Below are 27,808 nucleotides of genomic sequence, written 5' to 3'. Positions count from 1 at the left end.
GTCCACTGGTTACATCAAAGAGTTATGAGCTCATCACCTAATACACAAATTAATGCATTGAATTCTCTAGCTGATGAAAGTATTTACAGATGCCACCCTTAAAACCATGTAGCAACATAGTGTTCAATTTGGTTGTTGCTCAGGATGTGTAATAGTTTCTGTTCAGCCGTGAGCCACGCCTGGTAGGTATTAACTGAGAGGTGCCATCCTGCAGCCCTACCGGTTACATGTTTCTGGCTGTAATCTGATTTGAAACTCTTGGAAGGCTACTGTTTTTGTCTCTACAGTCCAGTTGTAAGGATTAAGTGGCACTAATTTTCACTGATCAGGTATTTTTAAAAAAATATTCAACATCTTACTTGTTCATTCTTATATATTTCTACCCTTAGCTCACTTTTCCTTGGGGATTCTTGTTCTTTTAGAGCTTGTTGTCTGTGTATGTTTATATCCAGGAAAAACAGACACATTTTAAACTGTGCTGTGGGCTACAATCCATGGGGTCGCAAAGAGTCGGACACGACTGAGCGACTTCTGTGTGTGTTCTGTGTGTGTTGTGAGGAATGTGTTGCAGTGATAAGAAAAATTTGTTATTCTCTGGTAGAGGAGAGTGAAAATAGAGTTTAAAAGTGTTTGATAATTTTGCTACTTGTTTTGCTGGGTTTTAGGCATCTCTGTTTCTGATACTAATATATTTAGAAATAAGTAATGAAATGACTCTGTTCTATATAATTATTGAAATTCACTGTCTGTTTTTTAGTTCTGAATGGAACTGAAACATTAAAGAAGATGCGTGAAGTTAATGATACTGATAATGTTAAGAGACAGACTTCTGTCATTTCCTTTAGCACTTGATAGTTGGCAAGATTGTAAAAATACACATTCTTTTTAATGTTTCTCTTTTTTAGGTATGTTGATAGCTTATCATTTGCATTTGAGTTCATTGACTTTTTAAAATAATAATACCTAGAAAATTAAATAGCATGCCTTATCCTCTGTGGCTTTCCTTACATTGATGATACTGATAGATCTTTTAATTTTTTAGTTAAAAGGTAATGAAGTTCAACCTTTACTTTTTTAAAGGTCTAGGCATTATTTCAATTTTAAAATTCATGCATAAATAGTAAGAGACCAGATCTGATTTAAAGAGTTGGGTGGTGTTGTATCTGAGTTCTTGTCTTTTTTTTCCCCTGCATTTCCAGTGTTTCAAGGTTCTAGGGATAATAGGATAAGAGTGTTCTTTAAGAATTAAGTAATCCTTAATCTTTTTTTTTCTTTGTCCTGGTAGTTTTGTAACTTTAAAGAACATTGGCAAGGCCTCTAAAGGGTAGTTCTGTGAGGCTCTTCAACTGATGATAAATTATTCCTAGAATGAAGTAGTCTGATATATGTCAGAAATCTGGGAGATACCCTCCAAAAGCGTACTGGTTTGATTCTACAACTAATTTCTCCAAAACTAATTTTGACTTTTGTGTTCTCTTAACCCAAATGAGTCGTTGTCTTTAATTTCATCCTCCACACCAGAGCTTTAATAATTTATTTAAAGTATAAACCTCACTGTGTTACCCTGCCCCCATGCTTTAGTAGTTTTCCAAGAATTTCTCTTTGAGTGGCATCTTTGTCTTTGTCTAAGAATGGCATCTTTACACCCACATGATACAGCCCCTTACTTCTTCCCGCTTGCTCTCCCCTAACAGGTTTTAGTCTGAAATACCTCCTGCACTTCCTTCTGTTTCGAGTGCTGTTGTCACTTTTCTTTGGTTGGATAACTTTTACTCTTCTTTTAAGATTGAACTCTGCTTCGGGGAGTCTTGTCCTGATTTAATTAGTCCCCATTTGTGCCTATAGGAATATATTGTCCACATCCCTGGGTGTATTATATCGTATTAAACCCATTTTATGCCTTTTTCTTCCATTAGACTGTTAGTTCCTACAAGCAAAAATCATGTCTTATTCATCATCATATTTACAGTGTCCAACAAGTGACTGGTGTATGGTGGAGGCTCATTGAATATTTGTTGAACTGAGTTCAACTCATTGCTCTACATTTGAAGTCATAGTGAAGCTCCTGGATTAGTGGTTCCTGGATACCAGTCAACTGTATCAGAGACACCTGGAGACCATTTTATCAACAGAACATTTTATTGGTTTTGGGGCATTACTCTGTAAAGTATTATGATTCAGTAGATCTAGAATGAGGCCTGGGAATAAGTGTTTTTAAAAAGCTCCTCAACTGATTCCCGCTTGCTTACAGGTTTGAGAAATATTGAACTAGTTTATTACTGTATTATTCCATTGTATTTTATGTAAAAAAGTTGCCACCTAGACCTTACATATATACTCAGTCGCTCAGTTGTGTCTGACTCTTTGCAACCCTATGGACTGTAGCATGCCAGGCTCCTCTGTCCATGAAAATTTCCAGGTAAAACTACTGGAGTTGGTTGCCATTTCTTACTCTAGGGAATCTTCCTGATTCAGGGATCAAACCCATGTCTCCTGCATTGCAGGCAGATTCTTTACCACTGTGTCACATGGGAAACCCAGACCTTACATAGTAATTTATTATTGAGGGTTTATAAGTTGTATCCACTAAAGGACGTATTTTAAGTCACTTTTTCATACCTGTGTAGAAATATCTTAACTTCAACCATCTCATTGTGAGACGTATTAGCATTTTGTTAACACCGAACTGAAAAAAACCCACATTTTAAGCAGGAGTCTTCTTGAATTGGTAGTATTAATAATATTAGTTGGGCTTCATTCCATGAACTTAAGTATTTCTGGCAATTTGTATTTACTTTTCATTTTTTATTACAATTTTTCAAAATGATTTTTAAGCATTTTATTATGATTTAAGAATTAAATTGAACAAATCTTAAGTGTATTGCTCAGTGAATTTTTACATATATGCTTACCATAAAGCAACAGGTCAACATATAGAACATTTCTAGCTCCTCAAACTTTCTCCTGTGTCCCTTTCCAGTCAGTAAACATGCTTCCCACCATGAGATGGGTACTCTTGACTTGGATGACCATCAGCTAGTCTTATGTACAAGATTTTTTCTGTAGTTTTAATAATATCTTTTGGTGAATATATGTACTTATGTCCCTTGAACTTATACATGGAATTGCTGAGCTAAGGACAGACTTGTGTTTAACTTCAGAAGGTAATACCAGTTTACTCTGTGATCTCAATCCATAATGAAAATTGAAATTAAATTATTGGAAGCTTATGGTGAAATTTGAATAGCCTAAAACTTCCCTTTGTTTTCCAAAGGGTTTTATATTGTCAAAAATATATGTACAAAGAAAATTGGTGTTATTTTATAGTTGCCAATAAGGTAGTTTTGTTTTAGTCCGATAATTTTTCCTATATAAGTAATTTTTTTCTTCTTCCCTTTCCTTAGGTTCATCTTCGCTTGTGGATTGGTAGGCAGTCGTAGGGCTGCAGAATGGGTCTCCGGATTCACTTTGTTGTTGACCCACATGGTTGGTGCTGCATGGGTTTGATTGTCTTTGTCTGGTTATACAACTTTTTTTTAATTCCTAAGATTGTCCTCTTTCCTCACTATGAAGAAGGACATATTCCAGGCATATTAATAATAAGTAAGTTTCTAAATCTTTATTTTCTTGTATAATTAAAGATTTTTTCTCATTGTGAAAAATTTTGGAGTGTAATACCACTATAATAACCTTCCTTTTAATATTATTCAGTGCTATTAATATGAAATTATTTACTCATTTTAAAAGAATGATCTTTATATTTTTTGCAGGGTAAGGTAATTGGCATATCTTCATATCTAACTCTACAAAATCTACAAATACCATTTTGTTTAAAGCTACACTGGCACAATAGTTCTATTTATGTAGGTGTGTGTATATTTTTAATGTTTCTGTTATACAATTTAAATTTAGATAATTAAAGTACATGTATAAATGTATATAATTTGAAGTTTTATTCATTGTAAAATACAAAAGTTACTAAATTCTGTATTTTCATATTAAGAATCTCAAGATCTATTGAAAAGAGCAATTGAACATCGCTAATCCAATGTAATTTTGAAGCTAGCCAGTTAGAGTTAATGAAAAAGTTTAATTGTAGACTAGTTTAAAAATGCTGCTTTGATTCTATCAAATATAGTATATGTAGTAATTAAAACAAATTAATTTCTGTTAATTAATATACCATTAATTTCTGTTAATAAATAATCTGATTTACAACACGTTTATCAATTGTTATGCAAAATAACTATTTAAAATTAGTATATTTTAGAAAGTCCTCTTGGCAGTATTATTTGATGAATGAAATGAGTTAATTGTTTTCCCATCTTATCTCTGAGAATTTAGGCTGATGCTGTTAATTAAAATATACTTTTAGCCTTTAAACATACTTGTCAAAAAACATTTTGAAGGGTAAATACTAATTTTATTCATTTGTTTATTTTCAAGTATTCTATGGCATTGCCATGTTTTGTCTGGTTGCTTTAGTGAGGGCCTCAATAACTGATCCAGGAAGACTCCCTGAGAACCCAAAGATCCCACATGGAGGTATGGTGCTCTTCAGATTCATCAGTTTTACTATGTCAGAATTATCCTCTTTATTAATGTATATTATTGCCTTTAGTACTTTAATTACATATGTCATCTAAGCCACTTTCGTGTCTCTTCTCAAGTGTTTTCTTTCCAGATTTCTCAATTTAAAGCCCAAGTCCCAGCTTACTCCTCGTATCTGCCGTCTCTGGCCCTCCTTTTCAGTTTAGTTCTTTATTTGTCTCTCACTACTCCCACTCTAGATCTGTATCACCTCTGTGAGGGTGTAGATTTTTTGTTTTGTTTTCTTATTTTGTTCAGTACTGTATCTTTAGGGCCTAAACAGTCTCTGTCACTTAGTAATAATTGCTGGGTAAATATTTGTTGAATGATAGTCTCTGAAAAATTACATCTTTATTTAGTAGAGGAGTATCTGATGGTGCCACTTACCTCATGATATTATAATATTGCTTACAATGTATTTACAAATATTTACAAAATAAATATCTGTTGTATTATGATGCTATTGCTTGTATTTCTCCAAGTTGGAACAATTCAGTGAAAAATTTGAAAGCCTTTTGTTCTAGTGTCAATAGAAGTAATTTTTGGTCACCTTATTGCATAGTAACCATTTAGATCACAGAAATAAATTAAAAATGTATTGCTTGCCAGATATAGTAAACCTCCCTTAGCCTCTTGCCTGCGTTTTGCTTTTGAACATTTGCTATGTAATTTTTGAGAACCCTGTACTTTCTTCTAGGAATAAATTTATATGTCTTTTTTATGCATTATAGAACCAGAGAATTTTTATAGTAATTCAGTAGTTCCTGAACTTGCTGTACATTAGAATCACCTAGGGAGCTTTAAAAAACCTCAATGTCCAAATCACATCCCATATTAATTAAATCAGAATGTCTGGGGGTAAGAGCCAGGTATCCATGCTTTTGAAAGATCCCAGGTGAATCTAATGCATAGAAGGTTGGAAAGCAATGTAGTCATTCTTTGCAAAATTAGTTTAAGTGGCAAGTCATTTAGCCTCCTTAGAGTTCGTGATTGTTTTTTGAGATCCATGATTTTGGGGCTTAATAGACCTTGCACATTTAATGATTAAGGGGGAATGACACTAATATTTATGTAGCTGTAGACATTTCTGAAAATAATCTTGAGTATTTAGCTTTTATTAATTTGTAGAACAGTATCACTGTCACTTAACGGTTATTGTGTGTGTGTGTATGCCTGTGTTTGGGCAGGGAGGATGGCAGTCTGTAATTTGTATAGAATCTCTCTTCTCAACTAACCTAAAACAAAAGACTGTCTGAAATATCGATACATGTATTTTTCTACTTCAACTCTAAAACCTGATGTTCCCAGAAAATCAAGGAAGCAGGGTTTTCCTAACTCAGGACTCATTTCTGATGAAAACTTCAGTTTGCTGTGGTCAAATATTCAAATGCCTACATCTGTCAGATAGTACAAATCAGTGAAAGGGGCCAGGGAGGAACTATTTCACCTTGAAAATCTCCTATCTTATCTAAAGGAAGTGGCACTCATCAGCTACACTGAAATTGTCAGGCAGGACGGGTGTTTTTAGATCTTGGAATTTTTGAAGAGAAAACACAGAATCTCAATTTTTATGAGACATTTTATGAAATCAAAAAATATTAGCAACAAATTCAAAATTTTAAAAGCATTGTTTTTAATGAATACCAAACAGATTATACCTGAGGGCCAGATTGAATCCACCTGAAGCTGCTGTGTTACCTTTAATTTATAGGCTCCAGTGAGGAGGACACCATGGCATCTTGCCAACCTTTTGATTATCTGCATTATATCTGCTCTCATTGACATTTGGGCTGTTTTTCTTCAGTGGAGAATTCCCTTTGCCCAACCCCCAAAAAAAAAAAAAAACACATTTATTTATCACATTTTGATGTTTCCGAAGTCTTTTGGTATCTCCTGTCATATGATCCTCACGGTGGTTGTATGAGGTGGGTAGACTGGATAAATCAGGAGCATGGATTGTCCTTCCCAGGTCATACAGTAGGTTGTTAGAGTTGCTGTGAAGCCCAGATCCTTGTCTCCATCATCTTTTTTACCATGAATCCTCTTACAGATGAATTATCTTACCTCTTTATTCATCTTTACTTTGGTTTGAAGGAAATTAATTAAAACTATCCTGTGCTTTTTGCTCAGTTACTTGATGATTGTGTAGATACAGTTTTAACTTAGTTAAAAAAATAAAAATTTAATAGTGAAAAATAATGACTAAGGTGTTGGGGTCTACAAAATAGTGACCTTTATTCAGCATTGTTTTAAGGGTGAGCAGTTTTCCTTAGAAAAGGAAACTTAAACCCTAATGCTTTTATTATTTTAGCACTTTAAAAAATTTTTACATGCCTGTCTGAAATATTTTACATGCCTTTCTATATGACCCACCAAGTATGAGGCAATTTGAATATAGGAGAATGCTTCCGTGTGAAGATCCCCAAAATTCGATTTTATAAACTTTGGGATATGTAGATGGAATAGTCAAATGAAACTATTAAATGTCTATTTAAATTACATGTGTGTTTGAAATACAGAAATATTACTTTCTGTAATTTTTGAATTTTATGAAATGATTTTATTTAGTCTCTTAACTTTTAAAAAACAATTTTGAGTGTAATTCACACATCGTATAATTCACCTGTTTAAAGTGTACAATTTAGTGTCTTTTATATATACACAGATTTGTACAGCCATTACCACAGTCAGTCTCAGAACATTGTCATCATTAAGCTCTTAACGTGCACGTTAGACTTCCGTTTCTGTCACCACTAGTGCCGCTTTGTTTTTATTTTTTATTGTTGTGTACACCCCCTGTTGTACCCTGCATCCCTGTGGCTTATTTATTTTATAGCTGAAAATTTGCACTTCTTAGTCCCTTTCACTTATTTTGCCCCACTCCCACCCCTCTCCCTCTGGCAACCACTCGTTTGTTTTTTGTTTTTTGAGTCGGTTTCTGTTTTGTTTGTTCATTTATTTCTTGCATTGCCAACCAGTTCTGCCAGAAAACCTCTAAATAAATAAAGACCCAATCCTTGTATTGATTTTTGTTAGTTTCAGGTTATATTTTTCTCCCCAAAACATTACTTTGTGATCTGAAATATAGTCATTGAAAAAAGTCCCCCTAATATGTGAGTCTTTCGAAAGACTCAAATGGAAGGTGATTTGTTCCTTTTTGAGGGATAAACCAAACCAAACTGTATCTGTCTTTATAGTCTTTCATGCAATTACAGCATTAATAAGTTTCCCTGTTAAACCATATGATACTGTTTGCTGCTGCTGCTGCTAAGTCACTTCAGTCGTGTCCGACTCTGTGCGACCCCATAGACGGCAGCCCACCAGGCTCCCGCATCCCTGGGATTCTCCAGGCAAGAACATTGGAGTGGGTTGCCATTTCCTTCTCCAATGCATGAAAGTGAAGTTGCTCAGTCGTGTCCTACTCTTAGCAACCCCATGGACTGCAGCCTTCCAGGCTCTTCCGTCCATGGGATTTTTTTCCAGCCAAGAGTACTGAAGTGGGGTGCCATTGCCTCCTCCAATGATACTGTTTACCTTATATTAAAGAGGATCATTTATAGATTTTACCTTTTTTCTTTTGTTTTATGTTTTGATTTTTCTTTCCTTTAAAAAATGTATCTTAATTTTTAACTTTCTATATAGCTGCCATAAATTAGCAGGTGGATACTGTCTCCCATAGGCTTTTATTTTATTTTGTTAGATGGGTAGTGCAAAAGTCTTATAGGTAATCATCAGACACCAGAATGTATCAGTCACCAAGATCCTATTAGGACTTGAATAAATCCTGAAGAAGAAAAAAGGGAGAAGACTTAGAAATGGTTTCTGGATACATAGGGTAGGTTAAGATGGATGGCTTTTTTCTTGTTCTGCAAAGCAAAAAACATAGATGATACTTTAAATTTCCGAATTTTAAAAATAGTGATTTTTTTTCCTTTCTAAAAACATAAATGTGTGTGCTTGTGTGTATAAAATGTGCATCTTCATTTTAGATTTTTGTATCTTAAATTGAGCATTAAGTGACTCAAACTCTTTGTTTGAACAAATTTATGGTCCAAACCATAGGTCAGCAAATTCTACTGTAGCGTTAGTGCCAGATAGATGTTTTTAGCTTTATGAACCATATAATCTCTGTCACAACTCCTCCGCTCTGTCATGGTAGCCCCAAAGCCAACATACACTGTATGTAAAAGAATGGGCATGGCTGTGTTTAAATAAAGCTTTCTTTATGGGCATGGAATTTAAATTCCAAGATTTTTACAAGCCACAAATTGTTATTGTTATTGTTATTGTCAATCATTTAAAATTGTTAAAAATACTCTTAGCTCACGCGTGCATGTTAAGTCGCTTCAGTTGTGTCCGACTCTTTGTAGACTGTAGCCCTCCAGGCTCCTCTGTCCATGGGATTCTCTAGGCTAGAATGCTGGAGTGGGTTGTCATGCCCTTCTCCAGGGGATCTTTCTGACCCAGTCATCTCTTACATCAGGCAGGTGGGTTCTTTACTACTAACGCCACCTGGGAAGCTCATGGATCACCCCAGAACAGGTGATGGCCTGGGTTTACCTGTGGACTGTAGTTTGCCAACCATAGTTTACACCACAGAATGAATTACAGTCTTTCTCTGACTATAGCCAAATTCTGTCTTTTTTCCTGAGAGTACAGCATTTTAAGTATGAAATAAATGATTTATTCTTTGGAATATTATGCTGAAATTGCCAATAGTGAATACCTCATATTTATTTTTTTAAGGAGCTGGTTTGAGAACATAGTTTTCATGTTGTCTTTCAATGAAAATGGGCTTACCTTCACATATTCCTTGAAATATGTGAATTCAGAGTTTTAACTTTGGGATATTTGGGAACATCTAGTTAAGTGGGGAAAAAAAGTGATATGTATGTGACATTGTATTATGCTACATATGAAATGAGTTTCTATTTCACCAACAGTTAAATAACAGTAGTTTAATTGTACCTAAATTGAGCTTCAATATTGTTGCTCTCTCATGTAGTATGTTTTCATTAAAATAAGAATTGTAAGTAAGAAATGGAAGAGAATTTTATTTTAAAATGAAATATTTTAAATGTAAAAAATATCTCAACTTTCATTGAGAGCAATTAATTTGTTATAGCTGTTATTCATGCTTTATTGATTTCTCCAGAGATGTTTGTAGCAGAATGTTTTTCCAACACTTTACTATAAAATTCCAGTATATTGATCTTACTTCTGGTCATTAAACTAGAAATAATGGAATTAAAGTAGGGTATCTTTTTAAAAAATTGAAAACTATGTACTCTTCTCTTTTGTTACTTATGTTTAGAATCTTTCATTAAAAAAAAATTAAACTTGTCATGTTTTAGCAAGGATTTAGTGACTATCTAAGGTGTGCTCGGTCACACTTTGCATATACTAATATTCATTTGGAGTATTGAAATTAGGTTGATTTTACTATACCCATAATTTTAGTGAGGTTAGGGTATAGTTTTCCATAAGTGATACAAAGTTTAAGAATTGTTATAAAGGTAAAATTCCATGTCAAGAGATATTAAGATTATATATTCTGTATAACAGTTGTCTTGGTAGATGACAGTCCCGTAGAGTTTTTAATGGCTCTAGCTAGAGCAGTTCTTAATGGAAATAAATTACTTTTTCCTTTATTCCTGTAAACTTCATGTTTTTAGCACCAAGCCTAGTTGTGTGCTCATTCACAGCAGACTAGAGGAAACTTACTTGGTGGTAGGATAGAGTTTTGTAAAGGACTCCTTTATTTCCATTAAAGAGTAATTTTCTTGTAATCTTCTTCACTTCTGAAACTATTTTAGTACCTCTTAAATGCATCTGAACTGTTTTTCCATCCCTTTGTCATAAATATTCCCAAATAAATCCATTCAAAAAATGGTTTTGTGTGGGAAGTTTGGGGGGATGCTGTCTCTGTTTATGCAGTTGATTTTGACTTACTAATATATGAAACCAATACTCAGCATTATCTCTTCTTTAGAACCATTAGATAATAAATTTCTAGAAATTAACTCGTTTCAATAAAATTCTGTTTTAACGTAATAATTTGATTCTAAATAAGAGTTTTGTCATTAGATTTTACTTACAGCAATATACTTAAACCCAAATATGCTGTATTTTTATCCCTTAGTTTGACTGTTAACAGTCTTATTTTATAATGTTTAAAATTAGAAATGTACAAAATAAAACATGCAGAGAATAGAGAAGCAACGTTTACGGCAAACATTTACAATAGAGACTTAGGCACAATGTCTCGAAGAATTCCTATAACTCTTCTAAACACTTGTTGCTAAATTTTAACATTACTCATGTTCCTTTACTAAATGAATTTTAATTTCCTTCTCTAGAAAGGGAGTTCTGGGAATTGTGTAACAAGTGTAATTTGATGAGACCGAAGCGTTCCCATCACTGCAGCCGCTGCGGCCACTGTGTTAGGAGAATGGATCATCACTGCCCATGGTAAGAAATGAATAATTCACTTTTGAAAAAAAAATGTAGTAAAAAATAGATCTTGGTACTTAGCAGATTTAAACAAAGGTTATATCAGAGTTATACAGTTTAAGAAAGCCTTTTTATAAGGAGACCTTTAATTGATCATGTGGTTCTATCAACTCCCAGGGTCATTTTTTCAGAGATTTTTCTAACAAGGAGATATTTGAGCAGAAAACTGAAAATTAACATGCACCCAAATATACAAAAGAACTAAAGTGGTCTTATTAAATGAGGCAGTATAGGTAAAGCATTTAGTATAGTATAAGACATATAGATAGTACTTAAATTTAAATATAGTAGCTGTTGTTGTTTCTAATTGTAATGTAAACCATATACATCTCATTGTATTTCCCTTCCAATTTAATTAAAGAGTAACATTTCATATACCTTATACCTCATTTCACTTCCTTTCAGCCTTTTTTTCAGTGTTCTGTGTTGGATATAGGGATTAATATTACATGCTAGCTAGAAGCAAAAATGGCAACCCACTCCAGTACTTCTTGCCTGGAAAATCCCATGGATGGAGGAGCCTGATGGGCTACAGTCCATGGGGTCGCTAGGAGTCGGACACGACTGAGTGACTTCACTTTCACTTTTCATTTTCATGCATTGGAGAAGGAAATGGCAACCCACTCCAGTGCTCTTGCCTGGAGAATCCCAGGGACAGAGGAGCCTGGTAGGCTGCCATCTATGGGGTCACACAGAGTCGGACACGACTGAAGCGACTTAGCAGCAGCAGCAGCAGAAGCAAAAAAAAAAGTGGTAGTTGATTCTGCTGACTGCCAACATTTTTGGTCAGTAGGGGGCTCTCTTGTAATATTTAAAGAAAATGTTCAGTTGAGAAACAATATTTGAAAACATGCTGTGAGAGTTCTGCATTGTATCTCATTTCAAAGCTGTCACAAAAATCTGTGAAAAGATATTGTATTTAATTCTGTTTTTCTAGCATGGGATCTCTGCATAAATATTTAAACTGGTATGGTGTAGCACTTTATAAATATATCTATATACATGTATATTTATGTTTATACACACATGTATACAAAGTTAGCTGCATAATAATCTTCTTAAATTTATAACTGCATTTATCTAAGGTTGTCTCAAGGGTAAATTTTAGTTTTGTCTAGTAATGCTAATCATTTAGAGCTTCCTTTATTTTTGATAGCACAAGTTATCAGCAAGCTTTTAGTGGGAAGATGGTTTTCACTATAAAATGATTATTTGACTAGAAGATAATTTCTTGAAATTCAGAAAAAATAAGAGCACTGTGTTACTATGTAAAAAGGTTTAAAATTCCATCACAAGATAGTTTAGTATATAACATACAGTTGGTGTTTTAAAAATGTGCCTGGAATTTATTCAGATTAATTCTCAAATGATTTTATAAACTTCAATGATCTGTTTACAGTTACAATAGCAATAGGGTTTGCTTTTAAAAGCTGTGTGAAGTATTCAGGTAAGTGATAATCACTCACACTGAAAAACTCAATATTATATAATTTTTTGGGTTATATATATAATATATATATATAATTTGTAGCTCTAAGAATTTATACATACTTTTGAATATATGTTTATTTTCAGCCACCAAGGGTTAGACTGTAAAAGTGAGAAAAGTTGTGAATGCTTAGCAGTGTGTCAGAATGGCAGGCTTAAGTTACTTTGCTTCATATCATTCAACTTGATCTCCATAGCTTGAATGCTGCAGTGAAAGAGCAGTGTACAGAAGAGGGTTCTTGTTCTCTTGACCACGGTCTCTCCTAACTGTACATCCTCTGGCAATTGTCCTAACTCCTCTGTTCCTCTTTTGTATCAGTGAAGCAAGGAGATTGCCATCTGTTCTTCCTGCCTCGCTGGCTTGTTGTTGAGTTGAATGGGGAATCATATACAGGACTTCTTTGACAAGTAGAATGTGCTTTACAAATGTGAGATGGCGTGTTTATGTCATGTCTTTTCTTATATACTCTGCTTTTAGGTTTGAGTGGATTTGGCTTATCTCTATGAACTTAAGCACTTAAGAAGTTGTTTGTGCTTATTTCTAGTTTTACCATCCTAAACTTAACATCTTATTAAAGTTTGAAATATTTTTTCTTTTTCCTTTTTTTTTTCTTCAGGATTAACAATTGTGTTGGTGAAGATAACCATTGGCTTTTTCTGCAATTGTGTTTCTACACTGAACTTCTTACTTGCTACGCACTGATGTTTTCTTTCTGCCACTATTATTACTTTCTTCCGCTAAAAAAGCGTAATTTGGTAAGAAATGTTTATATCCATTAATGTTAGAACAGCTGTAGTATATAGTTATTAACATGCGGTGCTTTTAAAAGTGTAGAAAATCGAAAACAAGAGTAATGAACATAAACCCTCAAATTGGTGCGTTTTAAAATGTATTGGAATTGAGAAAATGGACCTATTCTGATATTGCCTTTTAACCAAATCTATTTATGATTACTTGCTAGTGTCAAGTTCTTTAAAAAGTGACATATTAGATCTCTCAATGTATACATATTTTCATTTTAAATCTACAGTAATGAAAAGCAAAGTGAAAGAGGTTAGCTTCTTATTTCTTTTCAGGAGTAAAAATAGACTTGTTTCTTAAAAGTTCTCAAAGGAACATTTTAAGAAAAGGATTCGTTCCCCCGCACCCCAACTCCAACGTTTAACATTGGTGATAAGATGAATTTGCAGATGCTTTAAAAAGTTGTTGTTATATATCCATTTGAGGCAATGCTTTTCCCACTTTGTAGAGGAACTACAATATATGTTAGTAAGATTTGCCCAGAACGGTGGTGTTAAAGGTAGTAGTAGTAATAGCATCAACCAGGAGTTTTAAGTCTTGACTGTATTGTCAACACTGTGCTATGGACATGTGATTTTAATTCTCCCTTGAATGCTCACCACAATCACATGAGGTGGGTATGATTTTTCCTCCACTTTTTATAGATGAGGAAATAGACTTAATAGTGGTTAAATAAGGTAGTTACCGAAGGCACAAAGCTAGGAAGTGATTATTCAACTGGTTTTAGTTGTAGACGGGGATTTGAATCTGGGTTTGTGTTTTCTGAATTGTATCTTTTGTGCTTTGTTTGTAGAACTTGTATTTCAGCCTGATCCTGTGTGCCATTTTGACTTAGATTGTGTTTTTAGAATGCACTGTGTATGGGTGTATGTGTGAGAGAGAGAGAAAGTATGTGTGCTTACAGGAAGCAAGATAGGGAAGGAGACAGGGAAGAGGAATAGAATTTCTGATGAAGAAAGGTGTTTTTTTATTTCCTATTTAAGTCATTTTATACTCTTTAAGTCTTTTCCATTAAAAATAACAAGCTTAGTGATGGCACATACAACTAAATTTTGTAATAATGGAACAGTTGAGAGAAGGTCTTTGAGTTCTGTGTATTTAGATCTTTTTTGTACGCATGATCATTTTGTGTAATTAAAAGGATATTTACTGTTGTTGCTTGGTTGCATATATTAGTGGGCCTTGTCAAGGTAATTCTACGTATTAAATGCAGAATGAGCAATTAAAATTAGATGCAAATAACTCAAAAAAGTTTAAGGGGGAGAACTGTAAATATAGGTGTTTGGCATTTATCACACTGAGAATTTAGTGCATACTAATACTATAGTCTTAGAAATGTTTTATCTTACAGATGAATTTCTTTTTTATGCTCTCTTATATTTTAATTTTACTTTCTGATAAAACCAGGTACAAAAAAATGGTCACTCAAAGCATCCAGATCAGAAGCCCTAAAACAACAGCAGTTAATATTTAAAGAGTCATTTAGGGTCAGCAAAGTGCTTTCTGCACGTGTCATTTCTTATAATTCCTACACCATGTGAGGTGGCCTAGATGTGAGTGTGACTTTAAAGCCAGACTCCTTGGGTTTGAATCTCAATAATAGATTAATTTCTGATGTATTTGGTATTGTAGTTAGAACATGTAAAAGGTTATATGTATTTTCCAAGTAACCTATTTCAAATATTCAATAGATTGAGCCTAATAAGAGCTTTAAAATAAAAATGTAGCTGTAAGATTAAGATCAGAATGTTTTAAGAATGGAGAGAGAGGTAGAATCTAGTGGTATTAATGAACGGCTAGTAGAGTTTCTCGAGGAGGGAACGCACCGTGGCACTGTGGAGGGATTGGCACAGTATGGGTGCTGGGATAAATTTGACCCGCTACCTGTTTTTATTAATAAAGTTTTGTTTGAAACATAGCTACTCTCATTTGTTTATGTTTTGTTTTCAATTGCCTTTGTAATCAACAGCAGAGCTAAGTAGCTGTGACAGAGGCATATGTCCTGATAAGCCTAAAAGATTAGGTATCGGGCTTTTTATCTTGCATTTACCAGCTTCTGGTAGTGGAAAGATCTTGATTTTATAAATAGACACACCTAGAATTAAGCCTGGCTTTTCTTACTGTGAGTATAAGCTTTGACACATCCTTTAACCTTTCTGAATTATAATATCCACTTGAAAAATGTGAATAGCAATGAGATTTAATGAGATAACACATGTAAAAGTTCTTGGGAGATAAGAGATTTTCAATTTATGTTACATTTGATTTTGGTGAAAGCTCTCAGAAGAAGGGAACAGATTTTCTTTGCCCTTTTAATTTTTATGAACATTTAACAGACTGTTTAACAATATTACTAGGAGATCAATGACAGAATGAAAAAGTTCCAACACTCAAATAAGAATATAATGGTAATATTTAAGTGAAGGATTAAGACATTACAAATTACAAACTGATTTGTCTCTCCAAACGAAAGATAGAAACTCTGGAAAAATTACTATCACTTAGAGGAAAGAGCCCTTTTTTTTAAAATGGAAAAACTGATTACAGATGATACGATATACTTAGAAACATATACATAGACATGTATTTACATGCATACTGACGAAAGACTAGCAGCGTAGTAAAGGTTTATTAAGAAATGTGAAGTCCAGGATGAAAATATAAAAAGGCAGTACAAGTTGGGTTTTAAAAATTCAAACCTGAGTTTCTTTAGAGCAATCACTTGTAGAAACAATACAGATAATTTAAAAATTCTTAAAAATCAAAATTTTTGTTAGTAGGATTACCAGATGAAAATCAAATAATTAGCTCTATCATATTGGTTGTAATAAAGCTACTTTGGTAATAGCTGTAAATTACAGATAGTTTTAGGGACCTGACAGAGTTTTAGCTAGTAGCGCTGAGCAGGAATTGTTCAAGGTTTATAGTATCCTTGTTGTATTAAGTAGGATGTTTTTATAATTACCTTCATGTTAGATATAATGAAATTGAAACCCAAAGGGTTTATGTTATGATATTTCTGAGAGCATTTGGCATCCTATTGAAGAATCCTTTGTGTTTTAACCCTGTTTATGGTGTATTTTCTGAATGAAGTGATTCATAATATTTTTAAGTTAGGTAATGGAGAGGAGAATTTTACCATAATGTTATCCAGTATAAGAAAAGACTATTTTGTTTGACTACTACTGTTTTTATATAGTATGTTTATTATTGGTGTCTTTAACCTACTTAAACTTACTAGTGTGTTAGTTGCTCAGTCGTCTCCGACTCTTTGCGACCCCATGGACTGTAGCCCACCATGCTCCTCTGTCCATGGGATTTCCTAGGCAAGGATACTGGAGTGAGTTGCCATTTCTTTCTCCAGGGTATCTTCCTGACCCAGGGATTGAACTTTCCCTTCAGATCCTTGGAATATATAGCCCTAAATATTCCAAGGATCTGAAGGCAAATGAATATTCAATAGTACTTAGCATTCACTGAAATGAATTCTAATCATTTCATTGATTAAGATGTTGATAATTTAAAGCTATGTTTCCAGGTACATAGGGCTTCCCAGGTGGCGCTAGTGGTAAAGAACCCACCTGCCAATGCAGGAGACCTAAAAGACTCAGGTTCAATCCCTGGGTCGGGAAGATCCCCTGGAGAAGGGTGTGGCGACCCACTCCAGTATTCTTGCCTGGAGAATCCCATGGACGGAGGAGCCTGGTGGGCTACAGTCCTTTGGGTTGCAAAGAGACACGACTGAAGTGACACACCAGGTATATACAATCTTAGAATTCTAATACTGTTCTAATGAGTTTACTCTGGTATCATTATAAATTATACCTTTTTATCTGCAGTAATTATTCTTGCCTTGTCGTGTTTTCTGTTATTAGTTTGGCTGTATTATTCTTTTGGTTAGTATTTTCAACTTTTTACTTACAACCTTTATCAGTTGTCTTTGTGTCTTGTAGACACCAAATATTTCTCTTGTTTTTGAAGTCTAGTTTGATAATCTTTGTCTTCTAATTGAAATGGTCTATTTCATTTATTTAGACTGATATTAATCCTGTCATTCTACTGTTTATTTTTTACTTTACCCCTCTGTTCTTTGTTTCCATTTTTCTCCTTTTCTTATCTGCTTTGAAATTTTCAAGTAAAAGAAATTTCCAACATATCCCTTCTGAGGCTTTTACTCTTTTAAAAATGGTTTTCCCAGAGATCAAAACATTCTTCCTTGGTTTTCTGAAGTTTAATATAAATTGGTACTTTAAACATTACCAAGATAATAAATGGAGTAGCTTTAGAACCCCTCCTATCATCATCATTTTTGGTATTGTGGGGCATAAAATAGATGTAGAAATAAAACTCATAACGATAAGATTTAATTTTCATTTATAAATTATGTGTTATAATACATATATAAAGTCAGTATTTGTTTAGAATTACTGACATATTGATGCTTTGTTGATCCTTCATGACTTCATAAGTTTCTAAGCTTCTTTCTGAGAATATTTTTTCCTGCCTTTTGGTGGAAATGTACTGAAACAAATTTTGCCAGTTTCTGGTTCACCTGAAAATGTCTTTATTTCTCTTTCATTTTTGAATGATTTATTTGCTTGGCATAGAATTATAGGTTTAGAGTTGTTTTCAGGTTTTAAAAGATACTATTTCCTTGTCTCCTGGTTTCCATCATTTCTGCTGTAAAGTCAGTTGTTTTATAGTTCATTCATTGAAGTAATGTGTCTTTCTCTCTAACTGCTTTTATGATTTAGTTATTTATATTATTTTGGCTTTGTTGAGGCATAATTAATGTATAAATTTATAAGATACTTAAATTGTGCATTATGATAATTTGATGTATGTATACACTTTGAAGGGCTTCCCTGGTGGCTCAGCCGGTAAAGAATCTGCCTGCAATGCGGGAGACCTGGGTTTGATCCCTGGGTCAGGAAGATCCCCTGGAGGAGGGCATGGCAACCCACTCCAGTTCTCTTGCCTGGAGAATCCCATGGACAGAGGAGCCTGGCAGGCTACAGTCTGTGGGGTCGCCAAGAGTTGGACATGACTGAAGCAGCTTAGCACAGCACATATACTTTAAAAGGATTCCCACATCTAGTTAATACATCTGTCGCCTTACATATTAATCTTTTTTATGAGAACATATAAGTCTTCTCTCTCAGTGAATTTCAGTTGTGCAGTATGGTGATAAAACAGTAGTTACCGTGTTTTATATTAGGTCCTTAGACCTTATTCATCTTACACCTAAAATTTGGACCCTTTTACCTATCTCTCCCTTTTACCCCAACTCCAGCCCCTGGGAACTTTTCTACTTTCAGTTTCTAGAGTTAACTTAAAAAAAAAATCCACAGGTAAGTGATACCGTTTGGCTTATTTCACTTCGTGTAATGCCACCAAGGTATATCCATGTTATCAGAAATAGCAGGATCTCCTCCTTTCTCATGGCTGAATAGTATTCCATCGTGTGTGTGTGTGTGTGTGTGTGTGTGTGTGTGTGTGTCTGTGTGAAACATCTTTTTTATTCATTCATCCATTAATGGATGCCTCAGTTGCTTCCATATCTTGGCTATTATGAATAATGCTGCAGTGAACATGGAGGTGCAGATATCTCTTTGATATTCTGTTTTTATTTCCTTTGCATATATACCCAGAAGTAAAGTTGCTGGGTCATATGATAGTTCCCTTTTTAATTTTTTGAGAGGTCTGCTTACTGCTTTCCATAGTGGCTAGGGCAGTTTACTTTCCCACCAACAGTGCAAAAGGGTTTCCCTTTCTCCACATCCTTGTTAACACTTACCTTTTACTTTTTGATGATAGCCATTCTAATCTAACAGGTGTGAGGTGATATCTCAGGGTTTTGATTTGGATTTCCCAGATGATTAGTGATATTGAGTACCTCTTCATTTCCCTGTTGGCTATCAGTATATCTTTGGAAAAGTGTCTATTCAAGTACTCTGCCATTTTTTTCATCTTTTTTTTTTTTCTGTTGAGTTGTATGAGTTCTTTATGTATTTTGAATATTAACCCCATATTAGAGAGATGATTTGCAAATATTTTTACACATCACATAGGTTGCCTTTTCATTTTGTTGGTAGCTTCCTATGCTGTGCAAAAGGTTTTTAGTTTGATGTAGGCACACTAGTTCATTTTGCTTTGGTAACTTTGTTTTTGGTGTCGAATCCAAAAAATCATTGCCAAGACCAGTGTAATGGAGCTTACCCAAAACCCTTTTTTCCATGAGTTTTATGGCTTCAGGTTTTACATTCAAGTCTTTGATTCATTTTGAATTGATTTTTGTGTGTAGTATAAAGTCTGCGTCCAGTTTCATTCTTTTACATGTTACTGTCCAGTTTCCTGAGGACCGTTTATTGAAGGGACTGTCCTTTCCCCATTGACTCTTCCTGGCTTCTTCATCATAAGTTAATTGACCATGTAAGAATGTTTTTTGTCTTCTTTTTCTGAGCTGTCTGTTCAGTTCTATTGATCTCAGTGTCTTTTTATGTCAGTATCATACCATTTTGATTGTCATAGCTTTGTAATGTATTTTCAAATCAGGAAATGAGATGCCTCCAGCTTGGATTTTCTTAAGATGACTTTGGTCATTTGAGACATTTTGTGGTTCTATACACAGAATTATTTGTTCTATTTCTGTGAAAAAAATGAAGTCAAAATTGTGATAGGGATTGCATTGACTCTGTAGACTGCTTAAGTATTATGGCCATTTTGAGAGTATTTAATTTTTCCAATCTGTGAGCCTTGAAGAGCTTTCCATGTATTAGTTGTCTTCAATTTCTTTTATAAGTTTCATCACCAAACAGATCTTTCACCTTGTTGTTTAAATTTATTCCTAAGTATTTTATTCTTTTTGATATGGTTATCATAGGATTATTTTCTTAACTTTCTGATAGTTTATTATTAGTTGATGGAAATGTGAATGATATTTGTATATTAATTTTGTATTCTGCAACTTTATGGATTTATTTATTAGTTCTAACACTTTTTTGGTGGTCTCTAGGTTTTCTATATGTAATACTATGTTCAGTTCAGTCCAATTGCTCAGTCATGTCCGACTGTCTGCGACCCCATGAATTGCAGCACGCCAGGCCTCCCTGTCCATCACCAACTCCCGGAGTTCACTCAGACTCATGTCCATCGAGTCAGTGATGCCATCCAGCCATCTCATCCTCTGTCGTCCCCTTCTCCTCCTGCCCCCAATCCCTCCCAGCATCAGAGTCTTTCCCAATGAGTCAACTCTTTGCATGAGGTGGCCGAAGTACTGGAGTTTCAGCTTTAGCATCATTCCTTCCAAAGAAATCCCGGGGCTGATCTCCTTCAGAATGGACTGATTCATTTTGATATTTGGCAAAACTAATACAATTATGTAAAGTTTAAAAATAAAAAAAAATAAAAATAAAAAGAATGGACTGGTTGGATTTCCTTGCAGTCCAAGGGACTCTCAAGAGTCTTCTCCAACACCACAGTTCAAAAGCGTCAATTCTAAGGCGCTCAGCCTTCTTCACAGTCCAACTCTCACATCCATACATGACCACAGGAAAAACAATAGCCTTGACTAGACGGACCTTTGTTGGCGGCGTAATGTCTCTGCTTTTGAATATGCCATCTAGGTTGGTCATAACTTTCCTTCCAAGGAGTAAGCGTCTTTTAATTTCATGGCTGCAGTCACCGTCTGCAGTGATTTTGGAGCCCCAAAAAATAAAGTCTGACGCTGTTTCCCCATCTATTTCCCATGAAGTGGTGGGACCGGATGCCATGATCTTCGTTTTCTGAATGTTGAGCTTTAAGCCAACTTTTTCACTCTCCTCTTTCATTTTCATCAAGAGGCTTTTGAGTTCCTCTTCACTTTCTGCCATAAGGGTGGTGTCATCTGCATATCTGAGGTTATTAATATTTCTCCCGGCAATTTTGATTCCAGCTTGTGCTTCTTCCAGTCCAGCGTTTCTCATGATGTACTCTGCATAGAAGTTAAATGAACAGGGTGACAATATACAACCTTGACGAACTCCTTTTCCTATTTGGAACCAGTCTGTTGTTCCATGTCCAGTTCTAACTGTTGCTTCCTGACCTGCATACAGATTTCTCAAGAGGCAGATCAGGTGGTCTTGTATTCATATCTCTTTCAGAATTTTCCATAGTTTATTGTGATCCACACAGTCAAAGGCTTTGGCATAGTCAATAAAGCAGAAATAGATGTTTTTCTGGAACTCTCTTGCTTTTTCGATGATCCAGCGGGTGTTGGCCATTTGATCTCTGGTTCCTCTGCTTTTTCTAAAACCAGCTTGAACACCAGAAGTTCACGGTTCACATATTGCTGAAGCCTGGCTTGGAGAATTTTGAGTATTACTTTACTAGCGTGTGAGATGAGTGCAATTGTGCGGGAGTTTGAGCATTCTTTGGCATTGCCTTTCTTTGGGATTGGAATGAAAACTGACCTTTTCCAGTCCTGTGGCCACTGCTGAGTTTTCCAAATTTGCTGGCATATTGAGTGCAGCACTTTCACAGCATCATCATTCAGGATTTGGAATAGCTGAACTGGAATTCCATCACCTCCACTAGCTTTGTTTGTAGTGATACTTTCTAAGGCCCACTTGACTTCACATTCCAGGATGTCTGGCTCTAGGTCAGTGATCACACCATCGTGATTATCTGGGTCGTGAAGATCTTTTTTGTACAGTTCTTCTGTGTATTCTTACCACCTCTTCTTAATATCTTCTACTTCTCTTAGGTCCATACCATTTCTGTCCTTTATCGAGCCCATCTTTGCATGAAATGTTCCCTTGGTATCTCTAATTTTCTTGAAGAGATCTCTAGTGTTTCCCATTCTGTTGTTTTCCTCTATTTCTTTGCATTGATCACTGAAGAAGGCTTTCTTATCTCTTCTTGCTATTCTTTGGAACTCTGCATTCAGATGCTTATATCTTTCCTTTTCTCCTTTGCTTTTTGCTTCTCTTCTTTTCACAGCTATTTGGAAGGCCTCCCCAGACAGCCATTTTGCTTTTTTGCATTTCTTTTCCATGGGCATGGTCTTGATCCCTGTCTCCTGTACAATGTCACAAACCTCATTCCATAGTTCATCAGGCACTCTATCTATCAGATCTAGGCCCTTAAATCTATTTCTCACTTCCACTGTATAATCATAAGGGATTTGATTTAGGACATACCTGAGGGTCTAGTGGTTTTCCCTACTTTCTTCAATTTAAGTCTGAATTTGGTAATAAGGAGTTTATGATCTGAGCCACAGTCAGCTCCTGGTCTTACTACTATGTAATCTGCCAATAATTTTACTTATAATTACAAAAATTTATAATAATTTACAGTTTTACTTCTTCCTTTCTAATTGAATATCTTATTTATTTTGCTTGCCTAATTGTTTTGATATCCAGTGTTGAATATTCATGATGAGAATGGTTGTTCTTATCTCATTCTTGCTCTTAGAGGAAAATCTTTCAGCTTTTTATTGAGTGTGATGTTTCTGTGGGCTTGTCATATATGGCCTTTATTATATTGAAATACGTTCCCCCCTATACCTGGCTTGTTGAGTTTTTATTGTGAATGGATATTGAATTTTGTCAAGTGCTTTTCTGTGTCCTTGGAGAAGATCAACCATTCCCATAGAAAAGAAATGCAAAAAAGCAAAATGGCTGTCTGGGGAGGTCTTCCAAATAGCTGTGAAAAGAAGAGAAGCGAAAAGCAAAGGAGAAAAGGAAAGATATAAGCATCTGAATGCAGAGTTCCAAAGAATAGCAAGAAGAGATAAGAAAGCCTTCTTCAGTGATCAATGCAAAGAAATAGAGGAAAACAACAGAATGGGAAACACTAGAGATCTCTTCAAGAAAATTAGAGATACCAAGGGAACATTTCATGCAAAGATGGGCTCGATAAAGGACAGAAATGGTATGGACCTAAGAGAAGTAGAAGATATTAAGAAGAGGTGGTAAGAATACACAGAAGAACTGTACAAAAAAGATCTTCACGACCCAGATAATCACGATGGTGTGATCACTGACCTAGAGCCAGACATCCTGGAATGTGAAGTCAAGTGGGCCTTAGAAAGCATCACTACGAACAAAGCTAGTGGAGGTGATGGAATTCCAGTTGAGCTATTCCAAATCCTGAAAGATGATGCTGTGAAAGTGCTGCACTCAATATGCCAGCAAATTTGGAAAACTCAGCAGTGGCCACAGGACTGGAAAAGGTCAGTTTTCATTCCAATCCCAAAGAAAGGCAATGCCAAAGAATGCTCAAACTCCCGCACAATTGCACTCATCTCACACGCTAGTAAAGTAATGCTCAAAGTTCTCCAAGCCAGGCTTCAGCAATATGTGAACCGTGAACTTCCTGGTGTTCAAGCTGGTTTTAGAAAAAGCAGAGGAAACCAGAGATCAAATGGCCAACACCCGCTGGATCATCGAAAAAGCAAGAGAGTTCCAGAAAAACATCTATTTCTGCTTTATTGACTATGCCAAAGCCTTTGACTGTGTGGATCACAATAAACTGTGGAAAATTCTTCAGTAGATAGGAATATCAGACCACCTGATCTGCCTCTTGAGAAATTTGTATGCAGGTCAGGGAGCAACAGTTAGAACTGGACATGGAACAACAGACTGGTTCCAAATAGGAAAAAGAGTACGTCAAGGCTGTATATTGTCACCCTGTTTATTTAACTTATATGCAGAGTACATCATGAGAAATGCTGGACTGGAAGAAACGCAAGCTGGAATCAAGATTGCCGGGAGAAATATCAATAACCTCAGATATGCAGATGACACCACCCTTATGGCAGAAAGTGAAGAGGAACTCAAAAGCCTCTTGATGAAAGTGAAAGAAGAGAGTGAAAAAGTTGGCTTAAAGCTCAACATTCAGAAAATGAAGATCATGGCATCTGGTCCCACCACTTCATGGGAAATAGATGGGGAAACAGTGGAAACAGTGGCAGACTTTATTTTTTGGGGCTCCAAGATCACTACAGATGTTGACTGCAGCCATGAAATTAAAAGACGCTTACTCCTTGGAAGGAAAGTTATGACCAACTTAAATAGCATATTCAAAAGCAGAGACATTATTTTGCCAACAAAGGTCTGTCTAGTCAAGGCTATGGTTTTTCCTGTGGTCATGTATGGATGTGAGAGTTGGACTGTGAAGAAGGCTGAGCGCCGAAGAATTGATGCTTTTGAACTGTGGTGTTGGAGAAGACTCTTGAGAGTCCCTTGGACTGCAAGGAGATCCAACCAGTCCATTCTGAAGGAGATCAGCCCTGGGATTTCTTTGGAAGGAATGATGCTAAAGCTGAAACTCCAGTACTTTGGCCACCTCATGTGAAGAGTTGACTCATTGGAAAAGACTCTGATGCTGGGAGGGATTGGGGGCAGGAGGAGAAGGGGACAACAGAGGATGAGATGGCTGGATGGCATCACTGACTCGATGGATGTGAGTCTGAGTGAACTCTGGGAGTTGGTGATGGACAGGGAGGCCTGGCGTGCTGCGATTCATGGGGTCGCAAAGAGTCGGACACGACTGAGGGACTGATCTGGTCTGATCTGATTAATGTAGTGTATTGATACAATCAGTCATTGATTGATTTGCAGATGTTGAAGCATCTTTCATCCCTGGAATTAAATCCCACTTGATCATGGTGTATGATCCTATTAACATATTGTTGAATTTGGCTTGCTAATATTTTGTTGAGGAACTTTACATCTTTGTTCATCAGATATATGGGTCTATACTTTTAGTGTTACTGGTTTTTACATCTGGTTAATCCTGGCTTTGTACAATATTTCTCACTGTTAGAATTTCTGTTTTTTCATAGATCACTTCTCTGGTGAAATTCTTCTTTTGGCATTAAATTTTGAACATTTTAATGCAAGTTCTTTTAATGTTTGTGTCTGATATCTTCAGTGTTGAAATCCAATTATGAGTCTGTTACTGTTGACTTTGTTCTTCTCTCTTTTAGTTTCAGATATTTGTCCTTTTTTCTGATACATCTGATAAGTTTTGTTAGATACTAGGCATTTGGTTGATGAAAGCACCTGGTTGATGCTTTCTTTTTCAAGATATGATTTACTTGTCTTTGTGGGCAGTCAGTAAGAGAGGACTCATCTTGATCCAGCCAAAAATTTGTGTAATAAATATTTCTAAGGCTAAGTAACAGAACAGTGGTCTTAATACAGCAGTTATTTTGAAGATAAAATTTACAACATTTGTTGAGACTTTGTAAGGGCTTACGATTTGGGTTTTGTCTTCGTGAAGAACTAGTTTCCGTTTCTCCGTTCTCTTATGTTGTCGCCCTTCAGGGCTTCTTCAGCTGGGAACTTCACTGTGTACAGTGGCTTCCGCCGCGCTGTTTCGCAGCGCTGGGGGAGTGCAGACGGCTCTGAGCCTCCACTTCTGCTTGACCTTTCGTACAGTCCTGTTTATGAGTTGACAGTTACCTTTAGGTAAAAAACTGTGGGATGTAGGACTCACCTTAGTGCATTTCTACCTTTTCTGGGATGTTGGTCGTTTATGTCCTGGCTAATTTGGCTGCTTCTCAGTGTCTTCAGTCAGCTGCTTATTTACCAATTAATTGGGTCTTATCTGATTTTTAGTAGTGTTCTTATTGGTAGGGTTATTCTCATACAATCTCCTCTTTCATAAGTATCATTGGCATACAGTTTTGTTTAAAAATTTCTTCCCTAGTGATTTTATCATTGCTTCCTAACTGCACAACTCCAGGAGACAGCCCTCATATCGTAATCTGTGTAAACAGTATCCTTTGGAGTTGTACAAAAGAATGCTCCTGTAACTGTAAGGTTTGAGAGCTGTTATTGTACTGTAGAGAATTAAGCTGGTGATGGACTTTATAGTATCAGTAGAGTTAAACCAGATGGAGAAACGAAGGAAATCGTTGCTGGACAAGAGAATAACAAAAGGCTAAAAGGCTTGAGGCAGTTAATTGGAAATTGGTTTTAAGGTCACATTTGTTCTAAGATACTGATAAACTCTATAGAAAATATTCTTAAGTCTAAATAATAGAAAACTCTCCTTACTATAGCAGGTTATTATTATTATTATTTTGGTAATGACATTTATCATATTTTCTATAAAGGTAGAAAACTACCAGTAATTTCAGTACAAAAATCACTACTGGTGTTTTTTATAAAGCAGTGTTTTGTAGTGGAATATTCTTCAAACAATCCTGCCCCGTCCATTTTTTCCTAAGCCCTTGCCTGACTCATTTTTCTCTAAAACAAACAAAAAAGGTATATCCAGCTCTTTGTTTTGTATGTAAAGTTGTTTTGATAGTATCAGAAACCTTCTTCATAAAACTTGCTGTTCTTTCTGTTATTTGGGCTGTGGTATAAAGATCCCCAGATATCCCTAATTATCTTTGGAGATCGTGTTACTGGTTACTGTGCTTCTTTCTTGTGGAGAAAAAGTACAATCAAAGTATGCCATGGTCTTTGACCCTGTATTCTGTCAGCCAGAGGAAGTGAAAGCTGTAGTCTGTATTTTCTTTATGCCCCTTCAGGTAGATAGATGGCAGCATATGTCTTTTCTAGACCATCTTCAGTTCTAAAGCTGAGTGCTTATTCTCTAGGTGGGAAAAGAAAGTGTTAACAACTCTTGCTTAGGTTTTTGTTTCTTTTTTTCTTTTTCTTAAACGTGAAAGTATTCATTAAACAAGAGAAAAAGACTCACTTTTAAACTTGTGGTGATGTTACTTAACCTGTATTTAGGAGAAAACTGGTAGATTATCGGTTAAATGCACAGGAAAGAAAGAATTGAGAGAAAGCAGGCCGGTTCACAAACTCTGGGAAGTAAAGGGTTTGGAACCTGATTTTCTTCTATTTCTCTCTTTTCTTGGCTTTGCCTTTTCAGGAAAGTACATTCTCTGCTGGATTGTTTTAATAGCTTTGCAATAACCCCTTTGTTTTTGAGAGTAACTTAATGCTTTTTAGATTTCTTCTTAATCTTTACTTTTAAAATATCCACCTATCATGGGCTTCAAGGATTTATGTGTTTTTACTATGTGAAGTTTTAAGGAAATGCTTTCATATATCCCTTAGTTAGAGAAAGGGGTAATAAGAAAAAAGGAAGACAAGAAATTTATTCACCGTGAATCAGTGCCCCAAATCAGGATTTATTTTTGTGTTGTAAATATTGATTTATAGCCTAAGTCTTATACTAAAGAAGGCCTACAAACCCAAGAAGAATTAGTATTACCATCTTCTTTGTGAATAGTAACTAAAAAATCTGTAAATTCTCAGGTAATATTAAGACAAAAATTCATATTTAGAAAATTGCAGAAACATAAGTAATAGGTGTCTTTCTAAATAAGTGGGGATAAATAAAATATTTTCAGTTAGAATTATAGAATCCAAAATTAATAAAAATTATAAACTTGGAGATATTTGT

The 27,808-nt window shown here is 35.3% G+C and overlaps 1 protein-coding gene across 6 annotated transcripts in view; it reads left to right on the top strand.

Moving 5' to 3' along the window:
- The window catches only part of ZDHHC21 (zinc finger DHHC-type palmitoyltransferase 21), a 75,619-nt gene that overhangs the window by 11,442 nt on the left and 36,369 nt on the right, over positions 1-27,808 (top strand). For 3 of the 6 annotated variants that reach the window (XM_070375908.1, XM_070375906.1, XM_070375907.1), the window contains 4 exons: positions 3,405-3,603; positions 4,447-4,545; positions 10,950-11,061; positions 13,209-13,347. In XM_070375908.1, coding sequence (XP_070232009.1) covers positions 3,450-3,603; positions 4,447-4,545; positions 10,950-11,061; positions 13,209-13,347 — 504 coding nt within the window. In that variant the 5' untranslated portion in view covers positions 3,405-3,449. Of the gene's footprint in view, positions 1-3,404; positions 3,604-3,770; positions 3,868-4,446; positions 4,546-10,949; positions 11,062-13,208; positions 13,348-27,808 lie in introns of those variants that run through there. The other 3 variants (XM_070375909.1, XM_070375911.1, XM_070375910.1) reach the window with 3 other exon arrangements.

This window comes from Bos mutus, chromosome 8 (genome assembly GCF_027580195.1).
Source record: "Bos mutus isolate GX-2022 chromosome 8, NWIPB_WYAK_1.1, whole genome shotgun sequence".
Taxonomy (NCBI): domain Eukaryota; kingdom Metazoa; phylum Chordata; class Mammalia; order Artiodactyla; family Bovidae; genus Bos; species Bos mutus.
Note: the sequence above shows the minus strand (reverse complement) of the source record. Positions and strands in the feature narration are given on the sequence as shown.